This window comes from Erythranthe guttata, chromosome 4 (genome assembly GCF_056151865.1).
Source record: "Erythranthe guttata isolate IM_541 chromosome 4, IM_541, whole genome shotgun sequence".
Taxonomy (NCBI): domain Eukaryota; kingdom Viridiplantae; phylum Streptophyta; class Magnoliopsida; order Lamiales; family Phrymaceae; genus Erythranthe; species Erythranthe guttata.
In genome coordinates, this window is record NC_142536.1 from 7,519,876 (window position 1) to 7,536,966 (window position 17,091).

At 34.4% G+C, this 17,091-nt stretch overlaps 1 protein-coding gene across 1 annotated transcript; it reads left to right on the plus strand.

Annotated features, from left to right (window-relative positions):
• The first annotated feature begins 11,185 nt into the window (after positions 1–11,185).
• LOC105954712 (uncharacterized) lies at positions 11,186–17,046 on the plus strand. Its single transcript, XM_012978392.2, has 13 exons — positions 11,186–11,426; positions 11,586–11,669; positions 11,887–11,967; positions 12,072–12,236; positions 12,525–12,578; positions 13,051–13,138; positions 13,264–13,409; positions 13,511–13,564; positions 13,670–14,102; positions 14,188–14,605; positions 14,696–15,113; positions 15,268–16,482; positions 16,757–17,046. Exons 1-13 carry the CDS (start codon positions 11,186–11,188, stop codon positions 17,044–17,046), a joined length of 3,687 nt encoding a protein of 1,228 aa, XP_012833846.1.
• Positions 17,047–17,091: the final 45 nt, after the last annotated feature.

The following is a 17,091-nucleotide window of genomic DNA, read 5'->3' on the forward strand; positions in this document are numbered from 1 at the left end:
AAAATCAAAATAAAAGGAAACTAAATAAATCATACCAATATCCTCTATTTTAGGCAATAAATAAAATTACTCTCCCTAGAGATCTGGTGATGATAGATTCCAAAAACCAGCCCGTAATCAAGTACATTCTCACCCAAATCAATCAACATTTTTTTTATTAAAGTATCAAATTAGGGGTATCACAAATATGTAAATATAGAATGGACATGAATTATGTTTAAATGGAGTTTGAGGGGTATCATTAATAACCCCTATTTAAAAAACAAGGAAGTGCTAAATATTCGTATTTCATTTAAGTACTAATTCCCAACCATGATTTGTTTGATAATAATGATAGTGGAGGTAGTGATGGTCAATGAATTGAAGATGATTCAGAGCATTCTAATTTTCTGATTGATAGTGAATTCTTTCAGTCTGATGATGATTTCAGTATGATGATAATGTAGATTTTGGGACTTAAGGGGGTGGTCTTTGCTTTCCTGATGCACTTGCTTTTAGGGAAGCTGTAGGACATCATGCAATAGTCAATGGTAGGGATATAAAGTTGAGATTGAATGGAAAGTACAAGATTCAGGCAACATGCACATATCCAAGTTGTCACTGGCTTGCATATGCCTCTCAAATGAGAATGGCACAACCTTTTAAATAAAGACTATTAATGCAGTTCATGAGTGTACAAGAAAAGAAAGAGTTGATTGTGCAAATTCAAGGTGGTTGGCCTCTAAGTATGCAAAAAAAAAAAAATCAGAATTGATGCTAGTTGGCCAGTGGATTCAATGGTGGTTGTGGCCCAAAGTGATTGAATGTTATTTTTTAGCAGATACCAAATGTATATGGCAAAGAACAGTCTTAAGGAGTTGAATACATGGTCTAGTGTTGACCAGTTTGGTATGATGTGGAGATATGCTGAGGAAATCAGAAGATCTAGTCCTAAGACTATAATCAGAATCAAGGGCATGGGTGATGGGACCAGATTTAAAAGAATTTATATTTTTTGAGATGCTTTGAGAATTTATATTTGTTGGGATGCTTTGAGAATTTATATGGTTGTAGGCCAATCATTTTCTTAGATGGATGTCACTTGAGGCCTGTATGTGGAAGGATATTGCTATGTGCAGTAGGAATAGATACAAACAATGGTGTGTTTCATTTTGCCTATGTTGTTGAAAAAGTAAAGAGAGAGAGAGAGAGAGAGAGAGAGAGAGAGAGAGAGAGAGACTTGGTTGTAGTTTATTAATCTATTGATAGATGATTTGGAGATTGAAAACTGTGGAGGGTGGACAATCATGAGTGACAATAAAAAATGTCTGATAATGCTATAGAAGAATTGATGCCTAACAGCGAGCACATATTCTGTGTAATACACTTGTAGTGCAACTTTAAGATATCGCACAGAGGTTTTAACATCTTATGGCAAGCTGCAAGAGCCACAAGAATTGTGGACTTGAAAGAATCATGAGAGACCTACATGGAGAGGATAAAGTTTCCCATCAATAGTCTGCCAGAGACCAGCTGCAAATTGGTCTAGATCATTTTTTAGTACACATTCAAAGTGTGACTCGTTACTGAATAATATGTGTGAAAGTTTAAATGCTATGATATTGAGTCCTATAAGTCCAGGGACTATTGATCCTTGAGTCAATCAGGAAGATTTTGATGAAAAGAATACTTCACAAAAGAGGTAAAATGATAAAGAACAATGGAGTAATATGCCCTAATATCCATAAGCAACTAGAAGAATGGAAGAATAAATCAATGGATTACATTGCTCATTGGAATGGTGGTTACCAGTTTGAAATAGAGAGCTGCTTTGGTGACAAATTTAAATTGAACTACAAAGACCAGACTTGCAGCTACAAGAGGTGCCAATTGACTGGAATTTCTTGTGCACATGCCATCTCAGGCATATACTACATGTGCTACTCACCAGAAGACTATGTTGCATATTGCTACAAAAAGAAAACATATATGATAGTATACAGTCATTTAATGGACACGTTGGAGGGAGCTGATAATTGGCCAACATATGGAAAGCCTCCATTGTTGCCTCCAGACACTAAGAAGATGCCAAACATGCCAAAGTTGCACAAAAGAAGAAGGCAACCAGGAGAAAAAAGTGGCCAAAGGATATCCCTGCACCAGTTGTCAAAACAATAACCAAAATTGGTAAACTGGGAAGGCAATGTGTCCTAATGACTTCTAGCCAATGTCAACAGAAAAACCACCATACAAAAGGCTGCCCATAGAAGAAAATTAATGGTGCAAACAAGATAAATTGTATTTAAGTTGTAAATTATTTTTTTATTTATATGTTGTTGGTATGTTAATTGTATTATCCTTATGTTAACTTGTAAGGAAAATATAGCAAATCCACACAAGCTACATAATCTACTGTCACCCAACTACAAAGCCAAGCTACACAAGCTACTGTGACTCAAGTAGAAAGGCAATCTACTGGTATAGATACTGCAGCAAGGAAGAATGATAAAATAAATGTTTGGTTTTATTTTACTGCGTCTAAGGCAATTTACTTGTTTAAAACAACTTATTTTTTAATGCCATTGTATGATATACAATTTATGAAGAGAACTCAAGCAACTCTTGAGATTGGTCATGTTGAATCTGTTAGCACTGCAACAAGAACAAAATTACAGATTAAAGGAAAACGTAAAGTTCTGACTGCAAAGGTTAGTGCAATAGTTTTAAGATTTGGATTTTCTGCCTTATTGGATTCTATCAGTCATGTCTTTTTTATGTGATGTATTTCAGGAACCAACAAGACAGGGGAAGGGTAAAAAGAAAATAGAGCTAGTGGTGCGTATCATTACAAGACAGGGGAAAAAGTAAAGTGAGAATTCATCTCCATCACAGAATTTGAGGCTAAGGAAAATCACCTCACCAGATAAAGTTATGGTTGCAAACAAGAAACAAGTTCTTGTGGCAAAGAAGAAACAAGCTCATATGGCTAGCAGTCAACAAGATCCAGTGGCAAGAAACCAACAAGCTCATATGCCAAGAAACCACCCGTCACAACCAAAATTGACAAAGGGAACCAGTAGCTGTGAGACCTGCAATGAGAAGATTAGTGGATGAGGATTATGAGATTGATAATTTCAATCCGCATTAAGTGGTTGTTATTTATGTACTTTCTGAACATATTGCTTCTTGTTATTCTTATTTATGTGTTTTTGATCACTTTTGTTAGCAAGTAATGAATTGTGTACTTTTGAAATTTGAATTAAAAGCAAGCTATTTCCTTTTAAACATGTTACTTTTGAAAGAAGGATTGATCACATTTGGATCGATTGAATACTTTTCTTATGTGTAGTTATGACTTTTGTTATTTACCATATTTATTGCTATAATTTGACTTATGCACTTGCTTGCAATATAGCAACTTATATCACTGCTTCAAATTATTTGTACTTAACTCTGAAAATTTTAAATACAAAATCCATAGCTTAAATTCACCAAATCAACAAAAGTCATTACACATTCGAAAATTTGGCGCTTACACCAACTAATCTTAGATAACTCATTACACCAACAAGCAAATGCAAATATACGTTATCCTACTACAGTTTCAAAAATCTAGATAACAGTATACACAAACAACAAAGCAAATGTTAAGGCTATCGACAACCACTTTTCTCTTGAACCCTTCATCTCCAACTGTTCTTCATGTTTTTTCAACTCTTCTTCATGCTTGTTAATCTTCCGAAGTAAAGCAGGGATTATCTGGCGTGATCTTTCACACATTGGAGGATCTATCCATAGAAAGCAATTGAAACCTCCAATTTGCTATCATAAACAAAATTTTATTAAATTTCAAACTTGCAAATCAAGTAAAAAACAAAGTTATTTCAGAGTTTTGGCTTACCCAATATTTGTGACATGTTGAATATCTTCTTGCTGGATTTAAATCAGTCCACGAAGTCTTCATTGTTGTCTTTCTTGAACAATAGCAATTTGTGGCTTTCATTTTCAAGAATCGTAGATGAAAAGAAGAGGAACAACAAGAAGGATGAGAAGAAGAAAAAGATGAAGAAGAAAGAAGAGGATGAAGAAAACGAGGAGGAGGAGGAGGGGGGGGGGGAAGAGGACGGGGATGTGGAGGGGGAGGCGGGGGAGGAGGGGAAGGGGGAGGAGGTGGAGGAGGAGGGTAAGGGGGAAGGGAGGAGGAGGAGGAGGAGGAGGAGGGCAAAGAAAAAGAAGAAGAAGAAGAAGAAGAAGAAGAAGAAGAAGAAGAAGAAGAAGAGACGGAGAAGGGAGGGGGTGGCACTACTAGAAAATCACGATTTAGTGATGGATATATCCGTCACTAATTCATTTAATCCGTCGCCAAAATATAGTTATCGACGGATTTAGGCCGTCGCAAATGCCATCACCAAATCCGGCCTCGCTAAATTTAGAGACAAACAACAAAAATCCGTGGCTAACGTAGCTACGAACATATCTGTCGCTAATGCATAATCAGACGTCGCTAAAACTTGACAAGTGATATTTGAGTAGTGATGGCCATGTCCGTCGCTAATGGAAAAATTTACGTCGCCGGTGTTTGTAGCAAAATCCGTCACTACATCCGTTGGAAAAATGAATTTTCAGAATTTTGTGTATGTCGCTAAATCCGTCGCTAATACAATTTTAATTAAAAATAATAATTTTAAATTTATAATTCCCTGTTCCAAAACCATTTCAATGCATTATATACTGGAATAGTCACCTCCTTACAAAAAATAAGCACCACACATGATAAAAATCAAACACTATTATTTCTGCCATAATCAACATCCAGTCAACAATAAGATAAAAAACACCGACCTAAAAATCCATAAAATTAACCCAAACACAACTTCCAAGAGCTAACATATCTAAATATCCACGTAATGATAATTCAAAACACAATCTTCAAGATTGTAAGGCTAAGCGCTACTACTCGTGTTCCAAACGATAAAAAATTGTCGTGATTAAAAAAAAAAAAATCTACCATATAAGTGCGATGCTACTGTCCATCTCTACCAGCTCCTCTAGGTTGTCTTTCACGCATCTCTTGAATGGTTGTTTTCAAGGCTTGCAGTTCCTCTTGAAAAATAGCCTGCATATCAGTTAACTTTTGCTCCACCGCTCGATTAACAGCTTCTTCGAATGAAGGAGTTTCAAATAAGCATTGAGAAGGTACAATTGATGTTGATGAAGAACCTGTTGGAGCATGAAATGTAGGACCACCTCCTTGTACAACAGAACTGGACTCTGATCCGAGACCGTAAACTCTTTCTTTTATTGGCCCTCCAACTGCCTCGAGCCACGCCTTATCAATAACTTCTTTAGGAAGAGCAGATGCTATTGCCATGAATGCATCATCCCCATCTTCTTCTTCGTCTACCTCTTGATTTTCGATTCTTGCGTCTTCATTTCCTTCGCCACCACCCTGTGTCCTAGACATGTCACTTGAATGACGACTCTTGACGATGATTTGAAATTTAGCTTGAAACATCACAAATTTTAAGCATTAATACATATTGAATAAATATACATTTCTTCATTAAACTATAGAATACATTATCAAATAAATGAAACTTGTCTAACAACATGATCAATATTCATAAGCAGTAACTGAAAACACACAAAAAAATATTAAAAAACAATCATAAGAAATTTCCTCCAGAACTCAATTCTTGCAGCATAACATTTTTATATTATAGTAAAGTAGATGCTTACCCAGACAGATTTTGATTTTCCATCAACCCAATCATTATTCTGTTTCGTTTTGTGAATCATCAAAAATAACTCAGAAGCAGTAGGCTCTGCCCCTTTCTCTTTCACCTAAAAATAAAATAAAAAACATAGTTAATTGGTGTTACTAAAATAAAATATAATTATAAAATATCAAAATTAACACTTACGAATTTTATTTTATATTCTGAAACTGGAATTGATCCTCTTGTATGCAACGAGGGACCTAAACCATCACGACTTGAGTTTCTGTTATCAGAATTAATTTCCGATTTATCTTTAAACTTTTGGGTGTTCCAATAAGCCAACAACTCATTCCAATGATTCTGATTGATCCACTTCGTTATTATATTTTTCTCATGAAATTGTTTTCTCGCTTTGTTCAAACTATTGCTCAAACTTACACTTCCTTTATGTTCAAAATGTCTTCTTATTGTCTTGTTGTCTTCCGCGGGCCAATAGTACAACTTCTGCATGTATTCAATATTAATAACACATAAATAATTTTCAAATTATGACCGACAATGAATATTATATTATTTTTAAAGAGAATTCAAAGTAATGAGAATCTCTGAAATGCAAGACATGTTTTGTGAAATATTAATTAGACAAACTAAAGTATTCAAGATTATAGACTATAAATTACTGTGTTGCACATATATATGATGTTATATTACTATGACAATCACTTTCCACGGTACCATATTCAGCCTACTATCACTTCGAAAAGAAAATGCATACACAGTATGTTGAGGTACACTTAGAAAATTCACTCAAGAAAAGTGCATAAACATAAAATGCATCTTCAAATCAACACCAGTAATTACTCAAAAACTAGTTGTAGATTTTTTTCAATCTAAAGTGAACATACCTCAAATTCATTAAACCAACGGTCTCTAACATAATCCGGTACCTTTTTCCACGTAGGCCATGAACCACTTAATGCTCTTTTGAATATTGCAACCAATTTTCTCGTAGCACTTGAAGGATCAAAGTTGTTAAATAAATCAAAAATATTTATGTTAACACAATATATATCTATTAAATAAGGTGATCAAAGTTTATCTATCTCTGTCCACTTTCAATAAAATTCGCCTGGTACCAATTCTTTCTTGTGAGATAGTCGTTTGTGAAAAGATACAAGTTCACCAACACCTCTTATAAACTCATCTGTCAATCCTTTTCGACTTTTCACAAGTCTATTATACATCCAAGTACGATCACTTCTAATAGAACTCATTATTGCTACATTCAAAAACCGAAGTTGATCGATGGATTACACACAAGAAAAAAATGTTAAATAAAAAATTGCTCTTGTGAACAGTGCCACAAATTATTGTCAGCATATAATCAGCAATATCCCAAAAATTATACACATAATCCAATTAGTAGTGAAAGATAAGGATTCCCCTAATATTTATAAATTTTGAGTAATTCAACAGAATCGAAATTCCCGTAAGTTCTTGTGCTAAATTTACTCTTTTAACTACATAATGTCCCCAAAGTCTTCAATCAATATACACCGAGAGAGACAGGAGACATAATTAATTTAAGAAAATCAATAACATTAAAGGTAGAAGTTTACCTGATTTTGGACCTCGCTTTGAGAAGTACGTTCGCGGGAGGGGATGTTGAAAGAGAACTCGTCGGCGTGGAATGTTTGACGCCCGTTTGAGTCGAGAAACAACAACAGATTTTTTTTCTTCTGAAAATTGGTGTTTGCTCGAGATTAGAAATTGGGGATTTTTTTTTCTTCTCAAAACAACGATATAAAAGTTAGAGAGAGAAAGAATCGAAAGTTCTGGAACAAGGGTTTAGAGAGAGACATAATCGGAGTTCAAATAAGAAAAGGAGAGAGAATTAATGACTTAATTAGTTTATAATAAGGACTCTTAATTTAATTTTAGCACTGTAATATTAATTCTTGTGACTTTGAAAAGACCGAATATTACTGTCACTAATATTAATTCTTTTGGTTTTTTTATTATGTTTACATTTGTTGAACGGTCAACATATTAATATTACTCTATCACACAATAATAATGAGTTTTGTTGTGTTAATATTAATGTTCTAGAGATTAATATAGCAATATTACTATGTTAAACTGTAGTATAGTTAATTTTACTGTGTTTAACAGTAATATGGTTAATATTACTGTTAACGACGAAAAAATCTAAAAAGTCAACGACGAAAACCGGTGGCGGAACAATCAGGAAGAAAAAAAAAAAGAATCAACGGTGGTGACGGGCGAAATAGTCCAGAAACATGTGTTTTGGGTCAAAATTGAATAATTTGTGAAATTTGGGGTCAAATTGAGGTTATATTAAATTAAAGGATAAAATTGGAGCATATTAAATTATGAGGGGCTATTTTAGTCTTTTACAAACCTTTAGACCATGTGTGGACTTTTTTGTAAAATAGTTTATTGCCTGAATCTCTTTATGAATAAGTACCCATTGATGGACTTATTTGTACAGTGCCCTATATATTATATTGTTTGGGGTTTATTGCATTTATCACCCATGTGTTTACTCTAATTGTTAAAAAAATCCCCGTGTTTTAAATATTATCAAAAACATCCGTAATTTAATTTTATAAACAATCTACCCCTTAAAACATATTATTCGGGAGATATTGTTCTAACAAATACATAAGAAGAGTTTTTTTGATTTCTTATATTTATAACACAATAAGTTTTTACTAATTTTGTTAGCTGACATTAGGGGTGGGCATTCGGGTCGGGTTATTCGGGTATAACCCGACCCGGTCGAGTATTACCCGACCGGATCGGGTAATTTTTTACGTAGCCGGGTTTTTCCCGGGTTCGGGTACCCGGTGATCCCAAACCGGGTCGGGTCCGGGTAATAGAAATTCTACCCGGGTACCCGATCGGGTACCCGGTTTAAAAAAAAAAAATTTTTTTTTTTTATATATATATATATATATATATATATATATATATATATATATATATATATATATATATATATATATATGTATATCAGTATATGTATCTGTCTATTTCTATATATATATGTATACCTTAAAAAAAAAAAAAGAAAAAAAAAAAGAGGAAAATAGCAAAACCCGAACCCGACCCGACCCGGTTATCCGGTCCTATGAGGTAAATTACACCCACATACCTGAGGTATACTTAAATAATTTTAAGGTCCCTATGGTATTGATAATTACACTCACCCCCCTGAAACGTAGTTATAAACTCAAATGGGGTAATGCATTGGATACATTATTCCGATAGGGTTCTAATGAACTATTACTTTTAGGTAGTGGTGGAGATAACATAGAGTTATGGGGAGTTATGTGGTGACATGGCTCCCCGAATATGTCTTAAATCACCCATAACTCTTTGTTGTCTCCACCACATCCTAAAACCAATAGAGCGTTGGAACTCTATCGTAATAACGTATCCAATGCATTATCCCATTAGAGTTTATAACTACCTTTCAAGGGGGTGAGTGTAATTATCGATACCACAGGGACCTTAAAGTTATTTAAGCATACCTCAGGGATGTGGGTGTAATTTACCCAAAAAAAAAAATAACTCAAGAGCTCGAGCTCGGTAAAATGGACTCGAGCTCGAGCCGGCCAAAATCTAATCTCGGCTCGTTCACACCCATAGGCTTGAGTCCATCATGACAAAGGGTGAACTCGCCCCTAAATACTGTATCGGGTGATTTTTTACTGTTGATCTATATACACCAATATGGGTGTGTATTTGTGAGTACATAAAAACTAAAAATATATTGGATGTATTTTAACCAGAGTAGCAAAGAATAGACCCATATTGCCTATATGAATGTGTGTGTGAGAGAGAGAGAGAGAGAGAGAGAGAGAGAGAGAGAGAGAGAGGGCACTTCACTTGATGGCTTATAGACCATTATACTTACTACGTGTAGTTATTTCCTTAACAATTATCCTATGTGTCCTATTTGATGACACGAGACAAGTTTCCAGCACTCAAAAAACAATTTTCACAATACAGAAGCACTAAGTTCTTATATACGTTACAATATATATGCACATTTTCTTTCTTTTACAAACTACTTTCTGCCCAATATATTTTATATCAAGTTTATAATATGTTACGAGTTTTTTCTTTACAAAATTATAGGCGTACATGGAGAACATGGATAAAGAGAAACAATTGTCTACTTGATAATGCAACTATACAAGGGCATACCCAAGCAGTGGCTTGGGCGTGGGGGTTGGCAATTTTTATTGATTTTCATTTATGTATTTTTAGATTATGGTATATTCGACCCCCTAATTTATTTTTCTCGAACTCCCGCCCCCCCAAATAAATTACCTTGGGTATTCCTGTGCAACTACACACTCAATATTTAATGAAAAATATATTTTTCGTGTGCGACATTGTGCAAGGCAAGAACCATATCAGGTCCCGTGGAGATTATAGATGGCTTCGAGAATGCAATTATTGTGTTGCCTAATGGTACCACTCTTCATACTGAAAATGCAATGTTATCCGATAGATAAATCTACTGATTTTCAAAGATGTCAAACGCAAAGGATATCATTTAGAGACACTAGTTGAAAATAATATAGAATCTCTATGTGTTACATCATATGTTATGGACAAAAGAATTGTTCATGAGAAGTTCGAAGCGACAACTTCTGGACTATATCGTGTTCAAATTCAAGCTTTCGAATCTTATGCCACTATGCCACGGAAATTAGTTAATCTCAATATACTTGGATTATAACATGATCGACTGGGTCATCCAGGAACGACTATGATGCGTAGGATTGCACAACATACTAAACAACATCTTTAAAAGATGCAAAAATCTTAATGTCCAATGAGTACTTCTGTGAATCATGTGCACAAGGAAAGCTCATTATAAAACTTTCCATTGAAAAGGTCGGTTATGAATCACCATTGTTTTTACACGATCATGGTGATATTTGTGGACCAACACACCTTGCAAATGGGCCATTTAGATATTTTATAGTTCTAGTGGACGCATCATGTAGATGGTCTCACGTATGTTGGGAATCAGGCACGTGCACGCAGCGGAAAACAAAAATTTTAAGTGAATTAAACGAATTTAAATCACATAAACACATGTCCGACAAGTATTTAAACAATTAATTCCGTACCTTTGCGCTTCCAGCGAAAATTTAAGCTAGAAAAACGGGGTGGACCCGTTGGATCAAAATATATTGGTCCTAGAAAAAGAAACGGAAAATTAATGAAACCTCGAACCAAGTGGTTCCTAGTGAGAATGCTCAAGATCAATCTTTTGAGCATGATGTAGAAAAAGCGAGCTCAAATCACGGGAATACCGAGAATCCCATAATTTGTTGCAATGAAATATGGGATAGAAATGAGATAATTATCGATAATATTTTTGCATTCTCGGTTGCACAAGAAATTATGTACGATAATTATGGTAGTGAACACGTTCCATAATGGAATGTCGTCAAAGAAATGATTGGCCTAAATGGGAAGAAGCAATAAAATCTGAGCTCACTTCTCTAGAAAAGCGGAAAGTAGTTGTGCAAATTGTTCAAAATTTAGATAATGTAAAGCCCATTTGGTATAAATGGATATTTGTCCGTAAGAGAAATGAGAACAACAAAATTGTACGATATAAACACTTACCACAGGATTACCTTCACAACGCTAGGTCTCCTGCAAATACTTACCAACGTAAGTTATCAATAATCGTTATTTACTTCATAATTCCATAAATAATTTTTTTTTTTAAATTATGGATATATAGATCATAACAAACTGTATGTGTTTTTATTACATGGTCATATATTTTCTTTAAATTAACTGTTATTTGTTCAAATTCATTGGACTCAGATAAACAAACTCAAATTCAGTCAGTATTTTCAACTAGAGAAGTCATTATGGACAATAATGTTTTGTCTCCAAAATTTGTTGGAAGTAAGTATTATCATTTTGTCATACCATATATATATATATATATATATATATATATATATATATATATATATATATATATATATCTATATATATATATATATATATATATATATATATATATATATATATATATATATATATATATATATATATATATATATATATTAAAGTACAACAAATTAATATGAAAACATTACAACAATAAAAAAAATCGCAGGTTTTCCAAAGTCCTGCCAATTGACTGTCGACGGATCTCAGATGAAAGAGAACCAATTCGCCAGAAACATGTCTGAAAATAGTACGTCATATATACATACCTATTTTTGTAGTTATTGATTGGGTATGGTTAATATTTATTATTAAATACGTTATCCTGTACTATTCATCAATATAAACGTATAGGTTATACTGATAAAGGAAAATGCAAAGAAATAATGATTGAACAAGTTGGAAGCAAACGAGGTAAAGGAAGCATTACTGGACAAAAGAAATTGCTTGGTGACGCCTTCAAGGGAATTAATCTTGATCGAATGCGTGATAACGGCGTTCTAACCGACATATCCAATGGTTAGCTATTCAACTATATAAGGGTTAATTGTGTCTTTATTAATATATATTATATGGTACGCATGTATGAAATTTTATTGAATGGTCTTAATGAATATTTACATCTTCTTCATATTATAAGAAGTAAAATATTTTTGAACTACAAGTATATATATATATATATATATATATATATATATATATATATATATATATATATATATATATATATATATATATATATATATATATATATATATATATTTCCACATATAATTAATATCTACGGTTTTAATGTGTATACCACAGTATATGGAAGTCCGCACTCATCTTTGGAACATGTTGCAAAAGAAAAGGATAAAGGTATTATTCCTAAACAAACAAAATTGCTAGGTGATCCTTCAAATCGAGTGAACATGGTTCAAATCCAATCGAGTTATACTACAACTAATCGTTCAATTGGTTAGTATTTAATTTAACTTTAAATACGAATATCACAAACTGCTCGATCTTATAGTATTTTTTTACCGTCATTATTTCGTATAGGTCATAACTAACTAAATTTTGTTCTCCCAATATCCTTCCACAGATGCTGACAATGGTGTACGAAAAAAATCATTTCCAACATATATAGAAAAATTGACTAAGAAAAAGAAAGGTATTATAACAAGTATTTTTTTTAGCAATAAAAAACAAGTGGCATTAATTAAATGGGGAGTAATTGTGGTGTCGATGCTATGTTAGACGTTAATACTGTTATCTTTGTACAATTATTGCTAAATAATTATAAATAAATGAATTTTATAATAAAGAAGTTATGTTGTTATTACAACAGATGACGTTGAGTACTGTCGCAATGGTGTATCTACATCGTGTGAAGATCATTTACAAGTTACAAAATCTTATTATGAATCAAATAAAAGGTGCGATTTTATTTTTTAGGACTAATTTTATGTCTTATGAAATGATTAAGTGTGCAATACATGTAGACAATAATCCAGTTTTTGCTTTCATTTCTATAGAAGCTGAATGTTTACTATTATGTTAGTTGTACCGTGCGGAATGGAAAGAAGATGACTAGGAGTCATAAAACAATTGACTCTGTAACACGTATGTTGGATATGACATCAGTACCCGCTATGTTGGTAGATGAGGATTTACAGACGTTAAGAGACAATTCTTCCGACAGCGGAGGTAATTATCTTTGTCATCATCTAATAACGTATCTCATTGCTATGCGTTATTTGTCAGTATATTTTTCTACTGTAATGATAATTTTTTGTTCATAAATGTAGATTCTGAATATGTTTCCAACGATGAGAATAGTGACGATTCAGTTGACGATACTGGTAAATATTATTTTAATCTAACAACTTTTAATCTTAACATTACTAATTATATAAATTCATTACATTATTTTAAATGAATAATATTATTTAATTAATTTTGGATAGATTATGAAGATCTTGGAGACCAGACGTATGAATGTCCTTTTTGTGGTTCAATGATGTGGTACGGTGAAAGAATTGACAAGCATAGACAAACATCCAGGCCCAAATTTGGCTTATGTTGTATGTCCGGGAAAGTCCAGCTCCCAAAAATAAGAGATGCACCTCCTACACTTAATAATTTAGTGTTTGGCACTGATCGGAGGAGCAAACATTTCCAAGAGAACGTACGATCGTATAATATGATGTTTTCTTTCATGTCGCTTGGTGGAAAAGTGCAGATATCTATTAATAACGGATCTGGTCCATACACATTTCTGTTACACGGACATAATTACCATATACTGGGCAGTTTATTGCCGGAAGAAGGCACTAGGCCTAAGTTGCCCAACTTTACATTTTCGACACAGAAAATGAGATTCAGAATCGAATTGATGCCGTCAGGTAAAATATTCGGACTTATATTCCTGTTCTAAGGAATATAGAGCTTACAAATTATAATTACATTATTTTTTATTTGACAGGTCCGGAAATCAATCTAACAATCTTGACCCAGCCATCGTTGCATCGTTGAAAGATATGATTGACGGTAACAATATACTTGCACAGCATTACCGTGTTGTTCGAGATCGTTTTTCCAATGATGGCCATCAAGGAGTAAAACTCAGATTGGTAAAGAGTCGCAGTACTGATGGCAGGACGTACAATCTTCCTAACGCAAGTGAAATAACAGGCTTGATCGTTGGTGACTTTGACACACAAGAGGGTGTTAGGGATATTGTAGTTGAGACGCGCTCAAATAAGCTTCAACGAATCAGTGAGCTCCATCCTCTTTACTTGCCTCTACAGTATCCTATTTTATTTCCTTACGGTGAAGATGGTTATCGAGACGATATCAGTTTGAGAGAATCTTCATTTGCTCATAATAGAAAACGAAGGGAGGTAAGCATGTGAGAATTCTTTGCATACCTAATTCATAAACGGCATGGAGAACATTCGTTACTTTTGCATTCCAAGAAGTTATTTCAGCAGTTCTATGTTGATGGATTTTCGATGGTTGAGTCACAGAGGTTGAATTTCATAAGGTTCAATCAGGATCAACTTAGGGTTGACATGTACAAGGGTATCGAAGAAAATATTTTTAAAAGAGACACTGAGGGTAAATCGGTTGGACAACGCATAATAATTCCAGGATCGTTCACCGCAGGTCCAAGGTATATGTTTAACAACTTCGTTGCTGCTCTTCAAATATGTAACTGGATTGGATTTCCAATCCTCTTCATCACCATCACATGCAATCCCCAATGGCCAGAAATACAAAGGGTGTTAAAAGATACAAATCTCAGGCCGGAGGATCGGCCAGACATTCTGTGTCGTGTGTTCAAAATGAAGCTCGATAGTATGATGACGGAAATCAAGAAGGGCCGTATATTCGGACGTATTAGAGCATGTGAGTATTTAATTAGATATCCATTTATAATTAAACATTTAATACGTTTATATAAATTAGATAATTTAGTCATGTGCGAGTTTCACTACTTTTTGCTTCATTAACTAAATTAATTCATATTTTTTAATACCGTATGTTTACATTTTTTATGCAGATGTATGCACAATAGAATTTCAGAAACGAGGTCTATCGCATGCACATATTTTATTGTGGTTGCATAATGACGACAAGCCCAAGAATCCAGAAGAAATTGACAGGATCATATGTGCTGAAATTCCTGACGAAGAAAACGACAGAAAGATGTACCAGTTGGTGGAGAAGTATATGATACATGGACCGTGCGGTCAGGCGAATTTGAAATCTCCATGTATGAAAGATAGAGTTTGCACGAAGCGATTTCCAAAGCCGTTTGTGCAGCGCACTGAATCAGATGCAGATGGGTTTACAGTGTATAGGAGAAGGGAAGATGGCAGAACAGTTACGAAGAACAAGACTACTCTTGATAATGGGTTTGTGGTCCCCTACAATCGTATATTGTTGAGTAAATACCGAGCTCACATTAATATCGAGCTATGCAACCAAAACAAGTCAATTAAATACCTGTTCAAATACGTAAACAAGGGGCATGGCCGAGTCACAGCGGCATTTTATGAGACACGCAATACAGATGGCGGTGCTGAGATTCGTGATGAGATAAAGATGTACTACGACTGTAGATATCTTTCGGCGTGTGAGGCAATGTGGAGGTTGTTTAACTTTGATATTCATTACAGAGACCCGTCTGTAATTAGGCTAAGCTTTCATCTCCCCGATCATCAGCTAATTGTCTTCAATGAAAACCAGTCGTTACAAAGTGTGTTGGATAGGCCATCTGCCAAGCAAACTATGTTCCTGGCGTGGTTTGAGGCCAACAAGAACTATCCACATGCAAGGGACTTGAGGTACGGAGATTTTCCACAAAAAATTGTGTATAAAGAGGATTCTCGAACTTGGGTGCCAAGGAAAAAAGGATTTTCTATCGGTAGAATTGCGAATGTTCCCCTTGGAAAGGGGGAAGACTATTACCTTAGGTTGCTACTTAACATTCAAAGGGGATGCACGTGCTACGAGGACATCAGAAAAGTTTTTGACATCGTCTACCCTACGTTCAGGGATGCATGTTATGTGTTGGGTTTGCTAGATGACTACAAAGAATACATAGATGCAATAAAAGAAGTGAATACTTGGGCATCGGGGGATTATATAAGAAGGTTATTTGCGGTTATGCTGCTTTCCAATAGCTTAAGTCGGCCCGAACATGTTTGGCAAAGTTGTTGGTTGGATTTGGCTGATGGTATTGCTTACAAACAACGTCTTCATAAAAATCCAGGTATGGCAATTTGTATGGCATTGTATTCAATTAGATTTTACGTATTAATCATTCTTTTAATATTGTCTATGTACGATTGCAACTAGATGCACATAATTTATCCATTTTTTTATTGTTCAAGATTTACATATATCGGATGAAAGCTTGAAGAACTATACTCTCACCGAAATAGAAAAAATATTGCAAAGCAATGGTAAAAGCCTGCAAAATTACTCGCCTATGCTAGTTCCAATCGAATACTCATATGAGGACACATAAAACATATTGGTGTTAGATGAACTGGATTACGACCGGTTTGAAATGGGTAGAGAACTTCAACAGTGTCTTGCTTCCATTACAGATGAGCAAAGAAAGATTTATGATGTAGTCATGGATGCAGTAACCAATGACAGTGGTGGAATGTTCTTTCTATATGGCCATGGTGGAACGGGAAAGACGTTTCTATGGAAAACTCTTTCGGCTGCAGTTCGTTCGAATGGAGAAATTGTAATTAACGTTGCATCGAGTGGTCGTTATTGCTCCCCGGTGGAAGAACAACTCATTCTCGATTCGGACTACCCATAAATGTACATGAGAGTTCCACCTGCAGCATATCGTAACAAAGTCCAC

What these genes read in the sequence shown, in the direction of transcription:
- LOC105954712 (XM_012978392.2), top strand. Translation starts at nt 11,186, where the DNA reads ATGGAATGTCGTCAAAGAAATGATTGGCCTAAATGGGAAGAAGCAATA. An exon ending in TTCAGAATCGAATTGATGCC is followed by an intron (nt 14,103 to 14,187) that starts GTCAGGTAAAAT and finishes TTTATTTGACAG; the next exon opens with GTCCGGAAATCAATCTAACA. An exon ending in ATTCGGACGTATTAGAGCAT is followed by an intron (nt 15,114 to 15,267) that starts GTGAGTATTTAA and finishes TTTTTTATGCAG; the next exon opens with ATGTATGCACAATAGAATTT.